At 44.4% G+C, this 27867-nt stretch overlaps 1 protein-coding gene across 1 annotated transcript; it reads left to right on the forward strand.

Moving 5' to 3' along the window:
* The first annotated feature begins 46 nt into the window (after nt 1-46).
* SLCO1A2 (solute carrier organic anion transporter family member 1A2) lies at nt 47-27771 on the forward strand. The gene is made up of 15 exons (XM_066633778.1): nt 47-82; nt 5493-5606; nt 10078-10219; nt 10991-11123; nt 12445-12554; nt 13723-13869; nt 16901-16999; nt 17929-18162; nt 19911-20075; nt 21587-21782; nt 22848-23013; nt 23293-23477; nt 24533-24597; nt 26093-26207; nt 27531-27771. Exons 1-15 carry the CDS (start codon nt 47-49, stop codon nt 27769-27771), a joined length of 2148 nt encoding a protein of 715 aa, XP_066489875.1.
* Nucleotides 27772-27867: the final 96 nt, after the last annotated feature.

Consider the following 27867-nt stretch of genomic DNA (forward strand, 5'->3'; position numbering starts at 1 on the left):
AAAGAGCAGGATAAACAGGTAGTGTATGGTCTGATCCTGGTCTGATATGGAGACTGAAGCCAAGATGAGTGAGAGCAACAAGGTGGGTGATACATCAAATAGATTGTGCTGCCTTTATAATCTGGATGCTCAAAATGCATTTCTTGCACAGGGCAGGTTTCTGGCTTATTCGTTTGACTCAGATTCCTTCTTTCTCTCTCACTCAGCAAGTTGCCATTGAATAAAACAAAGGTTGCACAGACCTCTTCTGTTCTGACAAAGTAGTACATTCAAGCCTGCTCTTTCTCTGCTTTGCCCTGCTTTGCTTTTCCGGTGGAACATTTATCAGTAGTCCAGGTGGCAGTGCTTTACCTCAGAGGAGACCCCAGGCTGTGCTAAATTTGAGGACAGAGCCCGATTCAGGTGCCACTACCAGGAACACTGAGGTATGGCTAGCAAAAAAAAGTCATGAGGCCACTGGGACATTAGGGTGAGTTGGGAGGAAAGACGATTGGCTCCTGTCTTCCAGGGGAGAAACAAAATCTGTTCTAGGGAAATGTTAAAAATAAATATTTAAATGAGGATTTTGGCTGGTTGATGTCCAGGTGGGCAATGTGCTTGGCAAAGGAAATATATGCTGTATACATTCACATTTATCTTGTAGCCACGAAGACTACAAATATAACCTATTACAAAGTTGGGATTCTAAGGATCCTAACATCAAAAAAGTCTTGGGGCAGGGCTGCCTGCAGCTGGTGATCTGCATGCTGTCAAATTCTCCATTGTAGCATTGTTAATTTTTGCAGGCTTCCCCCTCAACAACTGATCAGATGATTCAAACAGTGGCCCAGTACAAGCAGTGGCTTAGCGAGAAGGGGTGCAAAGCACTAAGTTTTGCAGGGAGCCTCACTGCAGTGTGCAAGCAGCCCCTTGCCAGGCAAATGCTTCCGTTTTGCTCCCTCCACCCAGAATGGGAGGGGGAGGGGCCACTTGCACACAGCAGTGAGGCTCTCTGCAAAACTCAGTGCCTTGCACCCCCTCCATCTATGTAACTGAGTACAAGTGCTCCAAATACAATTGCCCAGTAGAAGTATTCAAAATAATTGTGTCAGCAGGAATTCTGGGGAAAAAGGTGCATTTTGTGTATGTGTTGAAAGAATTTCTAGGAGTTGTGTATAGTATATTCACAACACAATCTTATGCATGTCTATTTATCGTGTTCAGTGGGGCTTATTTCCAGGACGTTGTTCAAGATTGCAGCCTCAGAAACTCAGGGCTTCATAATCATAAGCTGTGATGGGGCTAGGGTGGGCAGCTGTCTTCTGACTTCTGCGTTAGCCAGAACTCTTTCCTTACAGGGACCACAAGTATTTTCATATAGCAGCATTTGATATGGTTTCATATGGTTTCATATAGCAGCATTTGACAGCAAAATGCTGGTCATTTATGATGTTTCCGTGGAGAAGGAGAACTTGCCTAATGTAATGGTCCCTGGGTGGCCAAAGTGAGATAGACTGTAGGGCCCTGCGTACCTTATACAGTGCCAGATGGTCTGCCTAGCTCATTATTTTGTCATGATCAACAGTGGCAATCTGGTGTTTCAGACGGGTCTTTTCCAGCCCTACCTAGAAATGCCAGGGATAGAACCTTGTTCAGGACCTTTGTGAGTGACAGTCTCATCATCCAGTATCAAGGATAGAGGGCAGCATTTGGTCTCACCACGTTTTGTTCTCCTAAGTGCAGTTTATTCTGTTCCCATAGGAGTGAGTGGCAAGCATCCATTTATACGGGACAAAGGAAGGGAGTGCACTCAGGGATAACATTGGGGTTGGGCAATGCACCTGTGCTTTGCTCCACTAACACCAACCTTTAAGATTCCAACTTACTCCTATCTGCATAACCCTATCCTGGAATTAGTTTCTTGATCGCAATAGAAGGGGGTGGAATGCTAGGAATTGGCTCCATTATATAAGCAAGCAGGGACTTTGAAGGGGAGGGAGTAATGAGCCCAATGCAAACATCTCCTCCAAAGTCAGTTCTCTCCTTAATAATCCTTTAAAATGTGAAGGACTAAGAGCAGCTTCTCCCTCCCAGTTTAAATCATGCTGAGGAGTGAAAAGAAACTGGTGGACACCCTCCCATTTAGGCTCCAAGCACATCTACCTGTGGCATACTTGCTTTGCTAATACAGGGAGCAGCAGGTATACCACATTTTAGCAGGGAAAGGCCGTGGCTCAGATGACTTGGACTCAAGTTGTGAAAACACACATTTTTTTGCGACTCATAAGGACTCAAGTCACACACATCAAAAACTTGGTTACTGACTTAGGACTGGGGTTTTTACCCTCAAAATGAAAAGACTCAAATAGGCTAGTTTTTCTATGTGCTTACAATTATTATTATTATTATTATTATTATTATTATTATTATTATTATTATTATTATTATTATTATTAACAACAGTATTTATATACCGCTTTTCAACTAAAAGTTCACAAAGCGGTTTACAGAGAAAAATCAAGTAACTAAATGGCTCCCTGTCCCAAAAGGGCTCACAATCTAAAAAGATGCAAATGAATACCAGCAGACAGCCACTAGAACAGACAGTGCTAGGGTGAGGTGGGCCAGTTACTCTCCCCCTGCTAAAAAAAGGAGCACCCACTTGAAAAAGTGCCTCTTACCCAATTCTGTTTTTTGTGTGTGCTTGCTTTCGTTCTTTCACCACTTCTGCAACTTGACTTGTTTCTCGAAAAGACTTAAACTTGAGTCAAAATGACTCAAAACACTACTCTAGACGAGTAGCGACGACTGCCCATTGTGACTCATTTGTGACTCAAGTCAAGGTGGCCAGACTTGGGACTCGATTCGAGACTTCCTCAAGTGGCTCTGGCACATCCCTGTATTTTAGTGAATATAATGGTTGGCAACCTTCAGTCTCGAAAGACTATGGTATAAGCCTATATGTGTGAAAGAGAAAAGGAATGGAGGATATCAACTGAGATCAGATAACAGTGTGTGGTATACGGACTACTTCCCTGTCAGAAATTTCAAGGGCAGCAGCATCCTGCTTTGTTTTATTTCAGGTGTGTGTGTGTGTCTGTGTGTGTGTGTGTGAGAGAGAGATAGAGCTTATGTCAGACAGCTAACTTCAGACATGGCATTTTTGAAATTTCTGCTTTATTTACAAATATACTACCAATGCATAAGTGAAGGTAAAGATCAGCACTCTTACAGCCCCCTATATCCCTAAGATGTCTTCTTTTCTCTTTTCACTCTGTCCCTAGGTTGTGGGAGAGATGCCATCCAAGTCTTGATGGGCATCTCATTCAGACACAAAAGACAGATTACCAACTCTCTCCCAACCATTATCTCTCATCAGTCAACCATTATGGACTGTGAAGCTAAGGGGAGTGCTGGAAGTGGGTGGGATGACCTGTCTTTTCTTTTGAGGTGGGCCTACAACTTCTTTTCAATGGTCGTAATTGAGTCTGGCTTCATTTGAAATGAGACCATCCCTCTTCCTCTTTCTCTCCCACCGGGACCACTGTCTAACAAAAGAATTGTCGGCCAGATAACACTTGCTTCCTGAAAAGCTAAATCACAGAACAAATTATTTATTGTTCCAAAAAATGATCTCAAACGTATTACCTGAGTCCAGAGAAGTATATGGGCTGTAGACATGTGCAGGGGAACAAAACCAATCTTGTGTTCGAATAAAAGGTTCGCAGAGCTCTTTTGAGATCAGAATTCTGATCAGGTCAAGACAAAGGAGCCCAAGTGTTGTGGTGCATGCTCACAATTAGAGGGAGAAGGCAAATGACAGCTGACCATGGCTATGGGCTTGTTCACCCAGGCACCTGACTCATTGGATTGCACTACACTGAGCAGGTGACCTTCCCCTCCACAACTTCCAGCAGAACATGTGAAAACAACATATGGAAAATCATTGTTTGAGGATACACAAGCAGACAACAAAGTTCTGGCTGTGGTCTTGGATCGATAGTGACTGTTTCACAACTGCAGATCATCTTGTGATTTAAACAATCCACCTTTAATGCCTGTTCTTCAAAACTCAGTATTACCTGTTTATCTTTTTCTGTGGAGAGAGTGACTAACCCAAGGCAGCAAATATAATCTCTCTCTCTCTCGTGCTGCAATACTTGGTCATGGATTTTGGTGTGGCTTTCTTGTATTCAGCATGCTTTTTACTGTTGCCTAATACTAAAAAAAAGAACTCTCATCTGGGTCCTGAGGCACCCTGAGCATGACTTGTGAAAGCACCATTCAGCTCTGTGCTAATAATTTGAGAAGGGGCAGCCAAATCCCGGGCTACCACTGATGGATCTCGCGATCTGTCAGAGTAAGTCCCAGAACAATGGCACTAAAGTCATCCCATCATTCTGTGAGCCGTGGCTGCTGGTGCAAATGGCCAGAGGCTGAATGTGGGTTGCAGTGGCCCGCTGAACTGCCTCCATCTTGTGCTGCCTCTGGTGTTGGGAGACCAATTACTTCTTCTGATCTGAAGAAATCACAAACTGAAGACACAAGCAGAATCTAGTTTAAAGATTCTTTATTATTAAGAGCAACTGCCCGGTGCATAGCCCAACACATCTGACACAAATCCGACACATCTGACCATTACAAAGGGTGCACAAAATTTTTATAGCGTTTTTTGTATCCACAGTTACAATCCCACCACCTTATTTGCAAAACGCCTATAACATAAAATTAAGCATGCATAGTGCACTTGTTTTCCCCAAAACTTTGACATAGGCATAAAGCATGTTTTTGATTTTTCATTTCTCGAAAACCATATGGATTCCCTGAAATGACATCCAGAAACCTATTGGTATATATTCTAAGCAGAAGCACTACAATATATCATCTCCACCTACAGATATAACTTGGTACAACTTTGTTAGTAAGATACATGCGGCTTGCCAAGTTGATAAGACAATGCCAAAGCACATTCCTAAGTAAAAGCATCTTCAGCTAAAAAGTCTCCTTTTCCACCTTGTAATAAGCTAATGGTTATACAGAGGCAATATGGATTTTATGAATCTGTAAGAAAGCTGGTGGCCTATTACATAGTTTTGAATAAGAATACAGCCATCTCAGGGTCACTTTGGCACTCTGAACCTTTATTTCTTTGACAAAAATCCAAGGGGAGGTTGGAATGAGGGAGGACAGTGGGTGGTTCAGGGTGGGGAGCAGACCAAGCTAGGGGTGGGAGGGGGAGGATCTCAGTGACAGCAGCACACACTATGATCCCACCTCCCCCTTTTCCCAGCCCAACATGCCCCAACTCTTCTCAGACTTACACCAGCTAAAGAGCTGGCCTAGCCTATGGAGAGGTAAGTAAGAAATAATCCTCCTAAGCTGTCAAGTCACCTTCCCCCGGACCATAGCATGCAGTGCACATTTTGCCAGAGCACTGCATGCTATGCGCTGGATGAGAAAAGACTGAGTCATGATTAGTCTTGTGGTTACAAACACTGTTCTTCTTTTAAAAGGACGCTGGGACTGATGCAAGTAACCACAAGGAAGACTCCACCGCCACTTTGACAAGCGAAATGGAAGGTGCTAAGGAGAAGCTATCCACATGCCATTGTATGTCCACACTACAGGTAACAGGTTATTTTTACATTGTCGATGGAAAGCCATTTGTTACAGTTGCTTCTGTGAGGATCTCTTGATGGCATTTCTGAGTAGCAAGGAAGTCTGCCTTTTTCCTATGCCATATATGGGTTCTTCCCAGGTAGTCCTGGAACGCATCCCAGGCACGTGCTTGGGCATCAGGAACTCCACCTGAGCTCTTCTCGTGAACTCTGCTTGTTAAGTGAGGCTGCACATGATGAAAATAGGTACAAAGATGTGATGGGTGCAAAAGCTGCAAAGGTGTGACTGTCCTCAACTTAGCCATCAGAGTCAAACAAATACTTTTAGGGAAAACAGATGCTCTCCTACCACTCTTATTATTACAGGATGAGCATCCCTCATCTGAAAATCTGAAATTTGAAACTTTTTGAGCTCTGACATGATGCCACAAGTAGAAAATTCCACACCTGATCTCATATGACAGGTCACAGTTTTTTGTTGCTGCTGTTTAACAGCTGATACAGATACTCTGGTGATGCTACTGTGCTGCTTATTTACCCTGTACACATTTATTCACTGTATTAGTGGTATGTCATTTTTTTTTACTGTTAAGTAATGTGTGAATAACTGTAGGAAAAGGTTTGCTTAGCAGCAGCATATAAATTCAGAGTCAAGAATTATGGTACAGTAATCCCAAACAACCACAGACTGTCCACATGGGTGGCTGAGACAGTGACACCTTTGCTTTCTGATGGTTCAGTGTACGAGGACCTCTGAGAGGAATTTTATCAGGGGGTACAAAGTTTCTTTTGGGCCCCTTCCCAAAGAGGGAGGGGGTAAAACAGAGTGGGGGGGTTGCAATGGGGTGTGTGTGGACAAAATGGGGGCAAAACAGGCAGGGTGAAAGTCACAACAGCCGGAATAGTCTTTGGAGAATGGAAGAGGTGATAATCACTGCCGTTTAGCCTTCCTTCACATGCTCAGGGGGAAGGGAGGGGCTTTGGAGAGAAAATGCTTGATGGATTGTCGACCAGCTGCCCTCGCTTGCATTAAGGAGCCTATTGTTAAAGGACTGTTTTCCTTTAATTTAAAGGGTACTTCTCATCAGCGTTGAGACAGAAAAATTTGTGGATAATTAGGTTAAACCTGTAATCGCTTGCATGACTGTCTCTCTGCAATAGTAAAAAGCAGTTTTTTAAACTGTGATTTTAAAGGGATGCATTTTTCCCCTTCTCCAGGGATCAGCACATTCCTTCTCATTTGCAGGGGCCATTAGTGTTGAGTTAAATCCATGTATACAAAATCCGTGTATAACAATGTTGGACCTGTTTATGCATTCCTGGGCCTAGTGTGTATGGCTCCTGGCAGTAGTCGCCGCCCATGTGCCCACAATAATGCCCCCAGCATCCCACAAGGGCAGTGAGTCTGGGTGAGATTGGAAAATGTAAGATCCCAGGAAATTTCTGGGCCCCCTCCTTTCGTTCCTGGGCCCCCTTTCTGACCCTGGGCCCGGGTACAAATTACCCCCCTCTCCTAGGCCCTGTGGTGTACACAAACTTTGTTTCATGCACATTATTATTAAAATATTGTATAAAATTATCTTCAGGCTGTGTGTGTAAGGCGTATATAAAACATAAATGAATTTCATGTTTAGACTTGGTTAGCACTCTGAATAATAGTGGCTCTCTTGAGTGTCATGTAGAAGTCCCTTTCCCAGCCCTGCTATATGCGGTCCTTGAACTGGAGATATTGGGGCATCAACTGGGAGCTCTCTGCATGCAAAGCAAGTGTTTTGGGGCAAGCAAGGCCCCTCTCTTCTCCCTGCTTCTTCACTGTAAAACTGCACCTAAAGCAGTGGTTCCCAAACTGTGAGTTGGGAACCACTGGTTGGTTGTGGCCTGATTTTTGGTGGGTGATGGGAAGATCAGATAACAAATTGCCTCAAGCCCTGAGGCTATTCGAAAATCAGATACTGTAGCTGTTAATTACACTGCAAAGAGCTCAGCTCCTGCAGTTTGCAAGCATGTGTAAATATAGGGAGATAAATGTTTGAAGGTATTTTTCTGGTTATTATTACTTATAAATAAAAAAAATATTATTTCTTTCTAGACTTCCTTTTTACAAAGTCTGCTAAACCTAGGTGGGTCCCCACAGACTGTCATATAAAGTGAGCCCCAGTGCTAAAAAGTTTGGGAATCAACTGATCTAAAGCTCTGTGCCAAGACCCAAGACTGCCGCTGCACATCTAGTTCAGCCCTAAAATATCAGTCATTTTTGAGGGGAGGGGGAAGGTTCTATAATTTATGAAGGTTTTAATGGGCACAGTTTGTAATATCACACCTCTTAAAAGTCCATTTCCAGGTAATACAAAATGTATTGGGGCTCAAATTAATAATAATAATAATAATAATAGATTTTTTAAAAAGGTGAATCTCTTAACCCCTGTCTGATCATTGAAGGCTACATTCCATATAAAGGAACTATAACCTGAGTTTAAAATTAGAAGACAGTTACATAGAGCAAAATGGTTGCATGTGACAACATTATATGGACAAATTAATAGAAATCCATTGGGAGGATCAGGAGGGTTCTGACATACTGAACAAATGGGTCATATGCGTGTTAAGAGATGTATGTGTGCTACCATATTTTTTGCCCAACTCATTTTTTAAATTGTGTTTCACAGCAAGCTGAGATCCTGATACATATAATAAATATTTACATGGTCAGAGTGGTCCATGCCAGGTGGACCATGCCAGGTAGTCCAGTCCTACCTAAGTTTCCCCACACCGATTCAGTGGCACCCAACACTACATCCTGTGGTGGAATTTCAGTTGCCCCAACAGCCACGATGAGGCTGCTCAGGCCTGCCCCTGCGATACTCCTAGCACAAGTCTATGTTGCCCCATGTCAGCGAATCAGGTCTGCAAAGAGGAACAGGATATGGTGCAAGCTGTTGCTGCTGATCCCACCCCCTCCTGGGCCTGATCCGCCCATCCTTCTCCCCATTGCTGCCCTTCCCTTGCCCCGTTTTCCCATCCCTGCGCTTCCCCTGCCCTCATCCCAGTGCTGCTCAGCACAGAACTTACCTGCTCTGGTAGGATCTGCTCCTCACAGCTGGAAGACTTCAGCCTTTCCACAGCAGGCCTAGATGGTGCACTGTTGTGACGTTCTTTACAGCACATTTGCGACAGCGCCTGCTGGCAAAGCATTCACTCCTCTGGCGCAAACCTCCATTCGGATTGTCCCATTGAAAACTCAGCGTTACCATAGCTTTGTTTAGTCAGTCATCTGTGTAGAAATGAACATGTGGAGGAGGAGGGATCATACCCCATTTGCTCAGGCCTCCACTTCCACATATCAGCTTTCCATTTGTTCAAAACCTACATGTGTCCACTTGAATGCATGTAGACTCCCATTATGCATGATCCATGCTCTGGACAACTTGAAGGTATGAATCATACCCACAGGAGCCTTGGCATGTTCAAGTGTACACACAGAAGCTCTGTGCAATGAGGACTCTGAACATACAGAAGTAAAAGTGGCGCGAATTGGTACAACCACAGTGCCCCGCTCCCTACATTCATTTCTCAGAGCATGAACACTTGAACAGGGCTTGCATAATCACTGCCTTTAGAGATCACCTCCAGTTTTGATGAAAACACAGCTGTTTCTTGATAGCCTTGCAGCTGAGAATAATTCCTGAGAACGCCAAAATAAACAAACATCCTTTCAGATGTCTTTAAGGGAATAATTTTGTTTCTTAAGATAGTCTGTGCTTGGGATTGATCCTTCAGGCTGTGGTTAAGAAGAAAGGGAAGGGTGGCATGAAGAATTGTGCACAAAGGGCCAGGGCCAGTTCATGGTCTGCAAGCAGAAGTAATGGGATTAAGGCTAATCTGCACTGAATTTCAATGACCGCTTTGTGTCTAAGACTATCTGCTCAATCCAATCTGGGGGTGACGGTGGCGGATCGCACCAACATAAATCCCAGTCCAGCACTGCAAAAGGTGCACAGCTGTAGTGCGTTGCAGCAAACGGCTGGAGGCCTGCGCATATGTCAATGGTTCACGCAGGCCATGCTGGACCAGATAAGCTGGTGGGGGGCATTGACATTGTTGTAGCTGGTCTACAGCTGGACTGGGACCCCAAGGGCAGTATTTGTAAGCACTCACTACATGATTTCCTCCCAGTCTACACATGCACATCCACCCACACAGAAAGCGGGAGCAGAAGCAACAACAGTTAGGAATGAAAAACTGGAGTGTGAAGACTCAAACACAGTGGAAACAAATCACATGATAATGGCGCGCACTTATTATGATCTGGGCAGGGTTCACCAGCCACAGGGAAGCCATTTTATACAGTTTCTTTGTGTTGGCAGTAATGCACACTACAGCATTTTGTTTTGCAACCCTAGAAATCAGACATCTGCAGTCCCATCTTAATTCTAAAAGGTTCCTGCTGTTTATTTAATGGGTTTTCCTCATTCTACTCTAGGTGTTTCTGCTGACATTATCTTTCGCCTATCTGGCCAAGACAATGAGTGGAGCTTACATGAACAGCATGCTCACGCAGATTGAGCGTCGGTTCAACATCCCTGCCTCCTTGGTTGGAGTTATCAATGGAAGCTTTGAAATGGGTATGCAGGTAGCTAAGGTCACCCTTGGCTTGAGAAGTGAAAGCCAAAGTGCCTGCCCAGATATTCATAATAATAAAAGTAATTTAAAATCATCCCAAATTTGATCAAATACCAATCGCACGATGTCTTGTTTTTGCACAGTGGATGAGGCGGTCACAGTGGTATTATTTTATTTGGCACTTTGGGGGAAAATAAATTGAAACCCAAATATTTGTGAACTCCGGTGCTGGAGAGAGAAAACACACAGCTTGGAAGAAAGAAAAACAAAGAACCACCTTCCACAAAAAGATGTGTGGAAGACAGCTGAGCCTTGCCAGCGGCTGGTTGCTTGCTAGATTATTCCCCTCTGAAATGTTGCTACCTTCAGGACCAGCCCAATTCCAGTGGGCTGTGCAGGCAGCTGCCTGGGATGGCAACATTCTGGGTGTTAGTCAAATCCTCTTGGGGAAATAAGTATCACAGAGTTTTAGAAGAATACGGTCTTGGGTATGGGGACAATAGCTTTCCGTCTACTCTCTGCAGCTTCTTTTGTGTCATACATACGAGGGAATAGAGCGGGCGTCCCTCCTCTTCACTTGAGGCTGCTGTTAGAAAGTCCATTGAAGAGAAAACCACAGTCCCCCTCCTCCTGGACTGCATAAAATAAGATTGGGGACAACTTTATTTGCTGGGGTGGCCAAATAGCTCCAGCTGGCTCAACTGAAATCAGTGTGCCTTAAAAGTGCTTAATATATCGGTGCTTAATATCTTCTGTATTCTTTATTTCTGCAGGTAACTTGCTCCTGATAGCCTTTGTGAGTTACTTGGGAACAAAACTCCACAGACCACGCATAATTGCTCTTGGTTGTGCGGTTATGGCATTGGGGTGTTTTTTAGTAGCACTACCTCATTTCCTGATGGGAAGGTGAGTCCTAATACTAACTTATTCAGTGTGCTTCCCTTCTCACATGTGCATGTGTTCTCCACCTGGACAGTGGTGTTGCTCGGGGGCCCAGCTGCCTGTGCTGGCCTGCTGATGCTGCATTCAGGAGCAGCGCTGGCCAGCGCAGGTAAGGTTGCACTGGTCGGTGTCGGGGGTGGGAGAGGGTGGGGAGAAGTCATTTTGGAGGCAAGAATGGGGTGTTTCTGGGAGAAGGTGGCAGGATCCGTGGAGTAGGCCTCGGCCGTATCCTAACCCCCCTCCTGGGCCACCTGGTGTTACACAGAGTTTCCTGGATTTATGCCAGCTAAATAGCTGGTGTAGATCTGAGAAGTCCCATAGAGATGACTGGGCCTTTACTCGGGGTAAGAGGAAATAAATCCCCTTACCCAAGGAGACCTCCAGCCACCTTCTGAGTTGTAATGGATGCAGCGTCGGCCATGAGGCCCCACTGCACCAGCACAGTTTAGGATTGGACTGTAACTTCCACATCCAAAGGAAAGTACAGCAGGGCAAACATCTGAAGGTCAGATGTGGATCAGGTATGAAATATGTAAGTTTGGTGATAGCCTGGGTGAAAATGAACCAATATGGATTTATGCAGAGATACAAGGCGGAATTGTGATTTTCTGCACTCATGATTTTCCCTAGACCACACTCTGTTATGCTTCCAAATTAAGGCTATTCTCAAAAAGCTAAGTTTGTCTGGCTATCACAAAGTGAGTGGCATTTATTTATTTATTTATTTATTTATTTATTTATTTATTTATTTTGAAGCCCATTGCACAAGTTTTTCTATTATTTAGAGCAGGGGTGGGAAAAATTTCAGCTTTAGGGATCTTGGGCATTGAACCATTGTGTACAAGAGAGAATTTCAGCAGGTATAGCTTGTCATCTGTGAGATGACAAGCTGCACCTGCTGAAATCCCCTCCTATACAATGGTTAAAGGTTCAGAATCACTAAAGTTGAAAGTTTGCCTACCCCTGATTTAGAGCAGTGGTTCCCAAACTGGTAGGCTGCGACTCATCAGCCAAGGAAGCACTTGTCCCTGCCCCTTTAAGGGGTAGGGAGTGGGGGAAGGCAGCAATACAATCCCTAGGATTGCACTGCTGTTGGGAACGGTGGGGGAGGGGGGTGTTTCAACTTACCTGTAGCCAACGCTGTTGTCTTGGGGCTCTGGGGAGCTGTCCACAGGGCTCCCCAAGCCTCTGTAAGTCTAAAAAAGGGGGAAAAAATGGGCACTTCCAGTTTTCCCACAAAGCATGGTGACCTTCACTTCATGTACGTTTTATTCTGACTCAACAGGTATGAGTATGAAAACACTTTATCTTTATCCGAAAATTCTTCTTCAGGCATGGCTGTTTGTCTGGCCAATCAAAGCCAGTTTTCTATGCCTACAGAACAACCCTCAGAAGGTACGGTATGCCTCTATATTCAGGATTCTCTCCTGTTATTTCCATTTAACTACCTTCTGTTAGGAGATTTTTAGTGCATTACTGAGTTATTGGGATTCAAAAGAGTTCCATCCTAGACTTAACCTCATGTCACACCAGAATTTGTAAAAATTGCTGAGACCGTTACAAGGTGAGGACCAAAGCCTGCCCTCCCACATGAAGAGATCTACAAGTGTACAGCTGTGCATGGACCGCATACGCACACCCCCCCTTCCTGCACATACCAGACAAGCACGTTAGGGAGAAGGGCTTACTTTCTATGTGCAGAACACTCTTTTTTTGTACGCACTCCATGTATAATCTGAAGTGGTACATCCCAAATAAAGTTCATCACCACAGTGATAACTACTATAGGCCAAATAATGCTGGCTAGACAATGCCGTTTCATCCAGTGCTGCGACCTTACTGTATCTACCATACATTAGGGCACAATCCTAACCCACTTTCCAGCACTAACATAAGGGCAATGCAATTCTGAGGTAAGGGAACAAACATTGCCATACCTTGAAGAGGCCTCCGTGACTGCCGCCCAACTGCAGGATGCAGCACATGCCCCACTGGCACAGCTATGCCAGTGCTAGAAAGTTGGTTAGGATTGTGACCTTAGTTGTTCTTGAGCATGCTGAGAACATGTGTGTCTAGCTACTAATATGGGCAAGAGTGGGGGGAAATCCAGTCTTAGAATTTATATCTTTCACTGTATGGCTCCAAAATAGCTCAACGGATGGGTAGGCAATACTTACAGGTAATAATACAAAAACTGCCAATGACCTTAGGAGCTGCAATGCTAAGGGTTTCCCAGGTTCTCTTAGCAATTTGGAAACTAGCATTTGACTTCTGTGACATCAGAGCAGCTAAGCCAATGTCAGCTGCTGTGGCTGTGATCTTTTTGATACTGCTTCCCTGCAAAGAAATTGCTAGCACACAGGGAAGTGGAGAATGTAAAACAATATGTGATGAAGCCAAGCTTCCTCAAATCAAATTTCTTCTTGATCCGGTCTAGGCCATATAACATTGCATGCAGGTATAAGAAGTATTTTGTTACCTGTGAATGGAAAGCATTAAAGTATTTGATTACCTGTAAAATCCTTCGTACTGAATGTTTTTTGTTTATTTCTTTTATTCACAGAATGTGAAAAACAGGCTGGATCCTTGATGTGGGTGTTTGTGCTGGTGGGAAATCTCATTCGAGGCATTGGAGAAACTCCTGTTGCCCCGTTAGGCATTTCGTATGTGGAGGATTTTGCCAGAACAGAAAATTCTCCTTTCTATATTGGTAAACCTACGAATGCACCCCCCCCCCAGTGTACTATGATGCATTGGCTGAAAAACAGACTTTTATAAACCTTTGGTTTTTACATGATATAGCTGAGTGATTCCACATGCCAGATCTTGTCTGATCTCGGAAGCTAAGCAGGGACAGGCATGGTTAGTACTTGGATGGGAGACCGCCAGGGAATACTGGGTGCTGTAGGCTTATACCATAGTCTTTCGAGACTGAAGGTTGCCAACCAACCAGCAATCCATGTTCCCTTTAAGCTGCATAGCAGCTGTACAGCCTGGGAAGCCAAGCTCAACACAGCTTGGTGCTCAGCATTCCCGGGAGTTCGGCAATGACATACGATGTCATCACCATGCTTCCAGAAACACCACTGCATACCAGCGCATACCCTGTGAAGGCTTATTGGTAGCCATGTCTTTTTCTAACATTCCATATCATCTATAAAGCTGTGTGTAGATGCTAGCTTTTTCAGTTCAATGGGATGGTATGATGAAGCCATCATTTTCCACTGGGAACACATTAGTTTTTTCTCTTTCTCTCTGGTCTCTTGTCATATGGGTTTTGGAAAAAGACATTTCAGTAAAGAGGTCAGTATAGAAGATCAGTGTACATGAGCTGTCAAAATGTTGGAACTCAGGATGTTGTGGGAAAAGTGATGGGCGACTCTCTTCAGCTCTATTCAGAATTGACTTGGTTTTCTTTGTTGGCATTCAGAAAAAAACTCTATCTGTTTTCTGAGAGCTTTCTCCCAGCTTGCAGTTTTGGTGCATGTATGCAAAAGGTGCTACACATATATGCTGAAGAGCTACCTTAAGACTGAATCATTGCCCACAGCTCAAGACCTGAGAACAAGAGAGGACTTGAGAGCTGGATGGAGAGCAGCAAATACATTAACAGTTCAATCCTAACTCACTTATCACATGGCAATGCAACTGCACCAATGCAGCTACTGCTGTATCTCATAAGAGAGTTTTGGCCTCTGGAGGCCTCCTCAGGGTAAGGGAACATTGTCTCCTTGTCCTGGGGTAAGTCTCAGCTGCCATGGGTCAACTCGGACCTGCAACAGCTCAATAGCTTGTGCAAGTCCACATTGAGCCATGAAGGCAGATCAGGGCTAGGAAGGGGGTTAGGATTCGGTGGGTGCCACACCCGCCCCCTTCCTGGGCCCAATCTGCCCTCCTCCTTGCCCCCATCTCCTCTCCGGTCCATCCCCTCCTCACCTCCCTCCTGAAGCTTGCATGGGCTTACATGTAAACTTGGGCAGGTGACCAGCGATCCAGAGACACATGTGGAAAGACTCTAGCTTTCCTGCTCGTGCTCCGGCAGCACACTACTCTGTGTGCTACCGGAGCACTCTTTACAGTTGTTTTGCAACACACATGTGGCTGAACACGCTTTCTGCCTGTGGAGCAGCTCAATAAGATTGGATTGTAAAAGTTTGCAAGAAAAAAATGGAGAAAACTGATCCAAGTAGACTAAAGAGATACTCACGCACCTTGAGGCTGCTTGGTCACCTGATCTACCTATGGAGTTCCTGGTAACTAGCGAGAGTTTCTTCCAGAGGAAATAGTTAACATTAAAGAACTGCTGAGCATGTGACAACAAAACAACTTGGTTAGCCTGAACACTGAACACTCTTGTGTGGGGTTTGATTTGCATTCTGAGCTTGAGAAGAATTTCAGGGGGAAATGCACAGGACAGATTCGTATTTGGAACCAGGAATTGTGCTGTTCTGCCTGTTTGGGACCCCAAGACTTTCACTCATGGAAAGTTGGAAACCATTTATAAAAAGCAAGTCTATGATACAGGTCTGTATCACTTGACAAGCCAAATGCAGTCCTCTAGTCATGCATTTTATTTTTTATAAACTTATGCTTCATATTATATCTAACAACCCTCAAAAATACAGGCAAGATAGTGTAAAATACCCTATAGCATCATAAATAACAAGCTAGTGTAGAATACCCTTTAGCATCATAAATAACAAGCGGGGTGGGGGGGATAACACAAAGTACAGAACAATCTGACAGCTGCAGACTCCCAACATTCAAATTTAAGTCTTGACTTCCAAAAATCCTAACAGTAAAAGATGTCCAGGGCTTACAGTGGGGTATGTCTAATGAATCTCCTTCAGAAGACAACCCCACAGAATGAGAACTACACCCTGAACCATCCCTGAGATGGTGTTGGTCCTAGGAAAATCATACAGACCAGAAACTTTCCAAGTTTAAATACCTTTCACAGTGCTGTGTTAACCCAAATTGCCTGTGTACTGCATTCTTTTTCAACAAATTCTTGCAAAGTTCAGTTGCCGCTCAGCAAAATCAGTCACATTCTTGGTGACACCATCAAACAGAAAAAAAAAAATCTGTTTCGTAGTCAGTAGCGTAGCTGGGGGGTGCAAAATGGTAAGTCCCCACAATGCAAAGTGTAAGCAGCTCCTCCCACTTACCTTCAGAGCCATCCTGGGCAGCAACAGCAACACACAGGAGATGCTGTTTGGTTCAGCAAGCACCTATGCATTGCTGTCGCTGCCCAGAATGGCTCTGACCTGAATGGGAGGGGCCGCTTACATGGTTCATTGCAGCACCTGCAGTACTTACAATTTTGCCCCCTCTAGCTATGCTACAGTTCATGGTTGCTTCAAACTGTGTTCCAGCAGGAACCAAGATCTTTCTCCTACTCGTACTAGAAAAAAGGATGGCGATCCTAATTTCCTCTAGCATTGCAGATACAAATTCTGTTCTCATAGTGAGTTTTACAGTACCTCTCTTCATGAACTCTTTGTGGTCATAGATACAATTATGAGACCTGTGGTGGTTCTTCCTATTCCTAGAAGCAACTCATTACAACAACTGTTACAACAAACAGTGGTAGCTTCACCAAGTATTGTCACCAAGTACTGCAGGTGCTGCAATGCAGCTGACTGCTTCTCTCATTTTTCAGTCCCAAGTAGGCGGTGAAAACAAGAGATTTGGGCAAATAACCAATTCTGTGGCTTTATACATTGTTCTCTTTTCTTTAGGATGTCTACAGATAGCAACTATCCTGGGCCCTTTGTTTGGTTTAATGATTGGTTCATACTGTGCCAAGCTGTATGTGGATATTGGATTTGTAAATCTAGGTAATTCAATTAAAATGGTCAAAATATGTCAGTATTCATCCAGAAGAGTAGGTTCAAGGGTGAAGATGATTCTCTTTCATCTTCGAATGACAGCAGCCCCTGCTCCAGCACAGTGGCAACAGTAGCTCAAGCCACTGCTACATCAGAGGAGCGGCAAAAGGCCACATAGGAGGTATGGCCAGAAGCCAAGCCATGCCAGAGCTACAGCCACAGACAACTGATGGGTCATGGCGGTTGTTTTTGTCACAATAGTCTCTTCCCCAAGAGTTACTCAGTTCATGAAGTTCAGTTATAGCCCAATCCTATCCCCCAGCATGCATAATAGAACAGTGTGCAGAATGCTATACTGGGGGGGGGGGGGCAACCAGATGGCCTGGTAAATAGAAGTAATTATCTTTCCCAGGCCACCAATGGGTCTCCTCAGACCTACACCAGCTGATCCTGGAGTGTGCCATTGCTGCTGAGACCCTTCCCCTTCTACCCCAAACTAACAAATTCAACCTGGTCCCTGCCCTGATCCACCACCACCACCACCACCACCACCACCTTACTTGCTCCAGTGCAGGCTTGGTGAGCCAGGGGCATGCACTTGGGACCTTTGGACATTTGCAGCAGTGTTCATGACAGTGCACATTGCTCTCCAGAGTGCATGACAGTGCACAGCTTTTGTGATGCTGGATGAGGCCTAGCGGCTGCGGATTCCAAAATCAGTTGCCATAGGCCTTGGATAGGATAAGGGCCATTAGATAGTTAGCAAACAATAACTGGGTAACCAAAAGGGGTTTGACTGTATTTCATTTCCAGAATTCAAAATCCTTCATAATGAGTGTATTTGCCACAATCAAACAGCCAGAGTGAGAGATAAAAGAAACGCTTTGAATGACTGTTCTGTTAATACAGCTTCCCCCCCCCCATTCATTTCTCTCCAGAGGATGTGACGCTGAACCTCACTGATGCTCGTTGGGTTGGGGCCTGGTGGCTGGGAATCTTGATATGCGCCGTGGTGAACCTTCTCGTTGCAATTCCCTTCTGCTTCTTGCCCAAGTCTCTTCCGAAGGAAGGAGAGGAAAACAGTGCAGAGTTAGCAACCAAAGGAAACAAAACGTTACCCCAAACGGAACATGCGCTTAGTGCCAAAGAGAAAATACGTGAAATTGCTAAAGGTGAGGCAACTCATTGCTTTTAAGAGGAGAAAATGTTTTTTAATCAGTGTATACAGTATATACAATGTTAAGTTTTGACCATCTAAATTTGACAGATTTTGGCTGGAGCTTCTAGGTCTTCTCATGTCCTTAAGAAAAGGAGTAAAGTCTCAAGGTGAGGGGCTGGAACCAAGAGGACAGACTATTTTTGGATTGGCTTGCAAACTTTGGGATTCACCCCACATCCCATGTCCATCCTCTGCCCCCCAGCAAATGCCACTCAGCTCTATCCCCTCATCAGCCAAGCACCACCCTTGATATAGCTCTTGTCTCAGCACCTGCATTTTGCACACCAGAAGGAATGGGAGCTTGCCACCTGAAAATTATGGTCTGTTTTGGTCCATCAACCATATGGTGCTCTGTGCTAGCATCCGTATCTAGAAGAAGGAAGCCATCTTCCCTCCCTCTGAATTCTCTACAGTGGCATCAGGGGAGTATTCCAGTGATGTGTAGAGAGGCAGAGCCTCACCAGACCCAACAAGGAAAAAAACAAAGCCCAAGTTTAAAAAAAAAAATAGTTCCTTACCTTTCTGTGCTGCTCCTTTCTTTTCCAGAACAGTCAATAAGATTAAGCAGCACACACACCCATTAAAATATAGAGGGAAGCAGCCAGCAGCCGGTTCTCTGTAATCATGGCTGACTTCCAATGAAAAAATCCGGCAGGATGTCTATGTCAGCAGTTGCAGACCTACCATAAGGTCCAATAGGGAAAAAGCCCCAGGCGCAAGGCACCAGGACCCCTCTCTGAGGGGAAGCCTCCCTGAGGCTCTCGATGGGGTCGGAAACTGTGCTTCTGGTTTTCTGGAAGCACAGTTTAAAGTGTCAGGGAACCTCACAGAGGTTTCTCTGGTGCGTTTCTGGGTCGTACGAGGCTCCGTGAGCCTCAGGTGAGTCGGGAGGGCGGATTTCTGTGGGGGGGGGAGTGGCGGTAGCCCACGGGGGGTGCCATTGTGGACCTTTGCCCTGGGCGCGAGGCTGGGGAGATTTGCTGCTGTGTGTCAGCCATCTCTGGGGAGGCAGGAGGAAGATTTGCCTTCAGCAGAAAGGCTCTATTCATGGGTATCTGCCACTTTAAAAAAAAAAAAAGCAGGGCAGCTGGCTTCCAATCAGAAAACAGCAGGATGCCTGCACCAGCAAGCTCTAGGAGGCAGTGGGAAGAGTTGCCTCAGCTCTGTTTAAAAAAAAGCAACCATAAAAAAAACAGGGAGTCTGTGCAAACAATTGCTCCGTATAGCATCAGGAGAGGCAGCTTTTCATTTGTTGCATGTCGTTGAGCTTTTCCTAGTTCCAAGTGGCAGAAGAAGAGGTGAAGTTTTTAAAAAAAATTTATTTCCAGAGGGAGGGGAGTGTGTGTGCTTTTCAGAGTCTGGGCTTTATTTCTTTCTTTCTTTGGTGGAAGCAGTGTGTGTGTGTGTGTGTGTGTGTGTGTGTGTGTTTCATAGACTGAGCTGGAGGGCGAGGGGGGAGAGTGAGTGTGTATTGCCTCCCCAGGCCTGAACCTTACTGCACATCACTGGAGGTTTCCCACCCACCCACCCACACCCTTATTCAGAAGAGCAACTTGTGGACAGAGCCATCTTCTTCTGTCATGGGGCTCAAGCTTTGAGAGAGTAGTACTGACACACACACCCCCAAATATATTTCAGCGAACAAGATATTTCATTGTGTCTGCAAGACTGAAACTAATTTCTCTGTTCTTTTGTTTGTAGATTTCATCCCCTACCTGAAAAGTCTATATCACAACCGAGTTTACATGATTTTTTTATGCATCACTGTGCTACAGTTCAGTGCCTGGATTGGGATGATTACGTTTATGCCAAAATACCTGGAGCAGCAGTATGGGATATCTGCATCAGATGCCATATTTTTAATTGGTAAAACGAACATAGGTTTGCGTGCATGCATGTGTGTGAGCATGGCATATGCACACATGTGTGCATGAAGGAATGCTTTTAAAATTGAGGATATATCCATATATCCTTCTTGGCCACTGGTAGATTTAGAAAAGGTGAACAAGGTAGCAGGGGAATGCCTGGAAGAGGCTGTAGGTAAAGACACAGAACTGTGAAGAGATGGTAGCTTCCAATGTATTGCCTGAGAGCACTACAATGTTTTAATAGGCAGAAGCACCTCAAAGATTGATGCGTGGGTGGGAGTGCAGGATGTGTTTGCTCAGTTCACAGAACTTCAGTGCCTTGCAAGTTCCTCCGCAGTCTACCAAGCAGTTCAAAACAGCAAATTTGCTAAGCAATACTGTATTCCTTAGAACAGGGGTGTCCAAAGTTTTTGGCAGGAGGGCCACATCATCTCTCTGACACTATATCGGGGGCCAAGGAAGAAAATAATTAATTTACATTTAAAATTTGAATAAATTTACATAAGTTTACATAAATGAATATATTAAAGATGAACATATATGAATGAATGAAGGTCTTGCAGCAGCTCAAGGCCTATAAAAGGCCTTGCACAAAATAAGGCTGGCCTCTCCGCTGCCACTGCTGTATCACAGATGTGAAGCAGCAAAGCAGTGGAGGGAGTCTTCATCCCACAGCTCACATGAGTGGTCAGTCACCCTCATGCTGAGAGCAGTTGTGTCAGGCCAGTGTGGGGTCCAGCAAGTCTCCAGAGGGCCAGAGGCTCATTGGAGACTGGGGGTTCCCTGAGGGCTGCATTGGGAGTCCTTGAGGGCCTCAAGTGGCCCCAGGGCCGGGGTTTGGGCACCCCTGCCTTAGAAGAAAAGATACCTTTCAGGCTTTGGAGTTTTATGTCTGTTATCAGCACTTACAATGTACAAAGGATCTCCAAAGTGGGCTGCATAGAATAGCAGAATACACTGGGACTGCAATGCCTTTCCCATATAATAAACACATATTATTTCTCCAATTATTTTTTTAAACACTTCATACCCTGTTAATTTCCAAAAATAAAGATTCACATAGCATTGTCCTAGGACCTCATTTGCCTCTGCCAAAACCTCAAGTCTTACCAAGTCATTGTAGCTGTTCCCAAATCATTATATCCCATTTCATTCCAGTTACTGTTGGTAGTTGGGTAGTAATTTGCCTAGCTGTACAGTCCTTCTTCCCTGAACTGCTAATCTTTGCATTTGCTGTACAAGGACAGAGAGAGTGAATTCAGGTCTAGAAATGCAATTTTATTACAAAAAATGTAAACTGATTTTTAGGATTCCAACAACAATTTGGGACCATTACTAAAGCATATTGGGGGGAGGGGATACATGTGGTTCCTGGAGAATTTGTTCTCCCCTTTTCTCCTCCACCATTGAAATTCTATACTTGAGCGATTTGTCCCTTTGCAGCAAAACTTTAGTGTGAGAAGTTCTCCTTGATGAGTCTAAAACTAGATTTTTGTTTTTTCTCTTTAGGTGTTTACAATTTACCAATTATATGTGCTGGATATTTTTTTGGAGGCCTTATGATGAAAAAATTCAAGATCAGCACCTATAAAGCTGCCCACATCGGCTTTTGGAGTTCTGTGACTGAGTATCTCATCTACTTTTCTGCCTTTGCCATGGTTTGCAAAAATGCATCTGTTGCTGGCTTGACGGTCTCGTATGAAGGGTATGGGCCCACTCCCATCAAATCAGCAGTGCCAGTTTCTCAGATGTTCTGCTACTTGCTAGATGAGGTGCTTGTTTGTGGTGCATACATGTGCTGGGCAGACGTCTGTACTGAGCAGCAAGTTGGGAGAGAATCTTACTCATGCATGTATGTATGTACAGAACTGAAAATGAATGGGGAGAAGAAGAGGTGCCAGTGGCAGCAACAGGCCACAATTTATGTTGGAACAGCTTGACCCAGACTGCTGGTAGGGGTCAAGGCTGGGCTATTTCTGGCAATGGTTCAGCAGGCAGGAGCCTGGTCTAAGGCAGTGGCCAGCAGGGCTGGCCCATCCATTAGGCCAATTGAAGTGGTCATCTCAGGCAGGAGATGCCCACTTCTGTTCTCCTACTTGTCTCCACTGATTCTCTTCCTCTTCCCACTCCTTGGATTGGAAAAGAAAGAGGGGAACAAAGCAGAAGTATGGATGTCAGGAGAGCAGTGGGCGAGAATATCAGAGGAACAGAAGCTGGCACATCGCCAGGTAACAGGGCAGCATTTGGCATGCCACCTCAGGCACCAGAAGGTCTAGGGTGGATATTGGTTGCCAAACACACTACCATAGAGAGCCCTGAGGACAAGCCCCAGCAGCAAACCTCAACTATTCAGAGACTTGTCCTTCCTGTTCAAGACACTGTCTGGCTTATCTCTTTCTACCCACCTTCCTTCTAAAGGGGATAATACTTCCTCTACAGGCAGGTATCAATCATTCTTTGGTATCTCAAACTTTTTTCCAGAGGCCCAGGCAAGCATTCTGCACACCTCTAAAATCCTCCCTTACTCTATCAATCTTTATCACTCTCTTTATGGGGAAAATGGAAAAGGTCAGCAAGAGGACCTTTGTAAGTCCTTGATTGTTGCATAATCCTTGTGCAACCTCTGAATTCTTAAGGCAATACACAAGTAAGCTTCTTTTGTGCTGCTATCACCCAAAGTTTGCCATCAAGCTCTTGCCATGTGGAAGAAGCTTTTGAGCTCCTCGTCATAGCTTCTGTATTCCTTGTTCACCTTTGGAATGTTTTCCAGGATAGATCAAATCTCCTATGGGGAAACCAGCTTGTATGCAGAGTGCAATCTTGGTTGTGGCTGCTCAACCAAGGTGTGGGACCCGGTCTGTGGAGAGAATGGAATAGCTTACGTTTCGGCATGTCTTGCCGGATGTGAAGTCTCAAATGGAACTGGGAAAAACATGGTAAGGCAGCACACAGATGTCCTTCAAATGCACATGTAATGAGCAGATAAATCATATATATGATTGCCACTTGGGTCTATCCTTAAGGATTATTTGTAGTATAGAGCCCTTATCCTTGCCAAAAAATACTTGGCAATCATACTAACTCTGTAGCTTGTAACACATGTACGAGGAAAGTTCAGAAAAGTCTGAGATGCATTTATCTCCCTTTATTACAAGATATAAGATATAACTGATATAAGATATAATTGAAAACAGATTTCAATTCTGTTTTGGCAGGTACTAGGAAACTGCTCCTGCATTTCAGCATCCACATTTTCACCTGGAAATGGCTCGGCAGTGCTGGGCCAGTGCTACAGAGAGAAGAATTGTGATACGATGTTGAAATACTTCTTAATTTTATCTTTAGTCTGCTGCTTAATTTATTCCTTTGGAGCCATGCCAGGCTACATGGTGCTAATAAGGTATGGGAGGGGAGGGTGGAATCTGTTTTAGAATGTCCAGATCTGATGTTATTAACTTTGAAAGAGTATTTTTCTCCTTTGCTGGCTCTTGAGGTTTATATTCATGGGGAAATCTGGCCACTTAGTAAGCTGATCTTCCTGTGAAGTTAACCTTCATTTCCAGAGAACAATACTGTAGTTTGTAAATTCCCTCTGCTTCTGGTTTGACCCTGAAGAGAAAAACTAGGAACATGGAATGAGGTGTCATTTCTATGGGAATGATCTGTGCAGTGAGAACTCTTGCGTGGTTGTATTTAATCTCACATATAGTGTGAGACAGTACCTTACTGAAACAGCTCCAGTATTGCTGGGCATGCATGTGGACGGCACCTGACACCCTTTTCACTGAGAGTTGTCCACAATGTCACACAATTCCATTATTCATAATGTCATACAAACTGCATGAGCATTTCTGGGACATATTTCAGGGGGGAAACAGGTGCAAATAAATACATCCTAAAAAGATTTTTTTTTTTTTCCTGATGCATCCCATGATAAATTTCAGGTAGCAGATCTTGAGAAGGCTTTATGAGAGGCAGCCTGGAGTCTATAACACCAGAGTGATGAACAGAATGGCTGTTAAAGCTTAGAGGGCAATTGATATATTATGGCATATTCTGGAAGCCTGCAGCAGGCTTCTATAAGGGCAATACAAATTACTCTGAGGCTTTTGTTGGCTTCAGAGTCAGGGCCAATTCAGGTACTACATTGTTTAAATGTGCTTGTTAGAAATCTTAAGTGGGCATGGGCATGTAAAGAATGAATGTGCCAAATACCGGCTTGCAACTATGACTGTCAAATAGACACTGCAGTGCCTTTTCCTGCAGTCACTCTTCAACAAACCTGAGTTTGCTGCTGTGGAATGGGTGATAACTACTGCAGTGAAAGTTTTTGAGGCAACAGAGAAAACTGCCTTAACTGGAACCAGTTCAACAAAAACAATGAGATGCCACGAGACACCAACAGTAAATATCTCATTGATTGGTTTAATTCAAAATGCTCTTTTTATCACACAGATCCCTAAAGCCTGAGGAGAAGTCATTTGGTGTGGGCCTCCATACCCTTGTAGTACGAATATTTGGTAAGATGTGCTCACTATTTTAAATTGCATCCCAAACACAGATAGGTAGCAAGGAAATATGCCTTTCTCTTGTCCTGTGATATTGAATTTACGAGGCACTTCACTCCCATTGTGCAATTACTCTTGCCTTAACTTTATGGGAAACTTCACTTTGCTTAGGTACCCACCACAAAGGCACAAGATCATCAGATTGATTAAAATGGGCCATGTTTATCGATCCATAATGATCAATCAAATTAGAACTGCAGAGGGTCCTGTCTATACAAACTCTTCTCCCCTTAAGTGCAGTCACCTACCCTGGAAGAGACAGCTAACATGTCCAGCCCCGTCAGGCAAAATCACTTTGGCTCCAATCTGAGGTTGCTTCTCAGTGACTCCAGCTTTTCAATGCCAACTCCTGGAAAGGGGGTCAGGGAAACCAGATTGTTCCCCCTGACCTAAATCCCGACAGCCTTGAACTTTAAAATGCAATATCCATTTCAAAGTCAAGGAATCACCAGCCTGCATCTCTGAACCAGACAGCCTCTTGAGATCAGTTCTGATCAGGTCCCTTGGACTCTCACTTACCTAAGGGGAGACACCAAATCCTTATTCCTACTCCCTGTTTTACAGTATACCTGCCAGTCATGGCCACCCTGGCTACCACACCTTAAGGACAGTAAAGTTCAGACATGCCATTTACGGGGGATTAGACAATTAGATGTCATCCACTTTTCTGGTCCTTCCTCCAACTCTGTAAATTATGGTTGGTATATCAGCAACTAATCCAGTTTGACTGTGTAGTGACTGGATGCCAGTAAGAAGTTGCAGAGTGTCCTGAGTAGTGAGAAGCCTTTTATGATTTGTCCTATAAGAAGAGGTCAAGAATACCTCAGTGGCCCACTGTGGCCACTTTACAAAGTTCATTGCATCTATTCTACCTCAGTTGGAAGTCTGCACAGTTGTAGCAGAATTAGAGCTAGTCATATTGGTGTGGGCAGCTTTCCATTGATTCAGACTGAAGACATAGATAGGCTGCTCTAGGAACTGAATCCAACTGCATTCATCCCCAAACCTTGCCCACCCTGACTGATCAGAGCTGCCAAAACAGCTTTGTCTGTGTGGGTCTCAGAGGCAACAGTGCTTTTCTGAGTGAGAACATGGTCTGATCTTTTCCTATAAGATTTAATTTCATCTCAAATCCATGCGAAGTCTATAAATACGGTCATGAGGCAGTATGAGCCTGGATGGTCCTTTTTAAAAAATGGAAGAATACTGACATTGGAATGAAGTTGTAAATTTAGAGCATGTCCAACTAGTGTGTGCCTGTGTAAAACATGCACAGCCTCATCAGGAAGGAGCAAAAATGCACAACCTCATCAAAAAGGAGCAAAGGAAAAATAATAGGAGACCAAGAGCTCTGTGCTGATAAGCCGCTAAATAGGTTTATTGGTCACACAGGAGACAAAAGCACTGAAAAGGATTGTTTTTTCTCTGTATTCTGTATCCCTTGTAGCTGGAATCCCATCACCCATTTATTTTGGAGCTATGATAGACACCACATGCTTGAAATGGGGAACCAAGAGTTGTGGTGCAGGAGCTTGTCGGATGTACAATTCAGACACCTACAGGTATCAGTGGCTTTCTACACCTTACATGCTGTGTTTAACCTGATCACATTGCCCTGCCAATGTTTTTCTGAAAGGCCATTTTGGGAGGAGAGAGGTTAGAGCAGAGATGGCACAGAAGAGGAACAGGATGCCAAAGCCTTTCACTGCCCCTATTTTTTCAGCTTCAGATGTCAGATTTCACTTTGCAGAACTTACGGTCCTTCTCAGAATGATCAAGACACCACAATGAAAGTGATTTGATTCATCAGAATGACAATCTTAAATACTGGCCATTCATACAACTTTTCCTTTGCTCAACTCAGTATGACATGTGAATAAAGTGGGTCTTTATCTGCAGGACTCCCTGCAGATACTGAATTCTACAGATAATGAAAACTGCAAAGTGGTACCATGTGGTGCCACAATTACATATCTGGTGGCCATAGTCAGCCCTCTGGCGGTTGTTTGCAGCCTCTCACCCTCCTCAGAAACCTCCCAGACATGAACAGAAAGGAATTCTGGTTTGTGTCAGTGACTTCTGGTAGCATCTGGAGGTGTTCCGAGGTATGGAGAGTCCAGGCACAATGGGAAGTCCATGAACCAGAAGTGCCTTCTGAGAACCTCCAGATGTGGGCTCAGCACCCACAGATGTTGAGCTCATGGATAAGGAGGGCCCATTGTACTGCTAAGAGTGACACCACACCTTTTACTGGGTTGGGGCACCTCCCTTATGAGAAAAGGCGATTTTGGGGCTCTTCAGTCTAGAAAATGTTTGGGGCTCTTCAGTCTAGAAAAAAGGCACCTGAGGGGGGACATGATTGAGACATACAAAATTATGCAGAGGATGGATAGATGCTCTTTTCCCTCTCACATAACACCAGAACCAGGGGAAATCCGCTAAAATTGAGTGTTGGGAGAGTTCGAACAGACAAAAAGAAATTAGTCTGTGGAACTCTTTGCCACCAGATGTGGTGATGGCATCTGGCCTAGATGCCTTTAAAACGGAATTGGACACATTTCTGGAGGAAAAGTCCATCACGGGTTACAAGCCATGATGTGAATGTGCAACTTCCTGATTTTAGAAGTGGGTTACCAAGCAAGGAATGGCACCAGTCTGCAGATCTCGTTGTCTTGTATGCTCTCTGGGGCATTTGGTGGGCCACTTTGAGATACAGGAAGTGGGACTAGATAGGCCTAGGGCCTAATCCAGCGGGGCTCTTCCTGTGTTCTTATGTTAGTAAACAGGGCTGCTGCTCAGAACAAGTTATGTGGGTGCTATGATATCTTGACTTGAATAGTGATTTATGGCTGCTCTTCATTAAGGAAGTTCAAATTTTATTCCAGACATCTGTACCTGGGACTCCCATCAGTCCTCCGTGGACTGTCTTACATCCCTTCTGTGTTTGTGCTCATCATTTTAAAGAAACAGTGCAAGAACATGACGACTGAGAACATTGAGATGGGTGCCAAAGAAGACAGAAATGGATCGGTTGAGCAAAAGGATGTATCTGAAGCTCCAAATTGTACAAAGTTACATCAAGAGACAACTGGGTATATAAACCCAAGTCTAAGTAATGACTGTTGACTAAAACTAAAGGCTTGTACCCCCAGTGATGGTGTGTGTGCGTGTGTCACCTATAGCAATCATCCAGCAAATATACATACAGCAGATAGTGGTGAG

This window comes from Tiliqua scincoides, chromosome 7 (genome assembly GCF_035046505.1).
Source record: "Tiliqua scincoides isolate rTilSci1 chromosome 7, rTilSci1.hap2, whole genome shotgun sequence".
Taxonomy (NCBI): Eukaryota; Metazoa; Chordata; class Lepidosauria; order Squamata; family Scincidae; genus Tiliqua; species Tiliqua scincoides.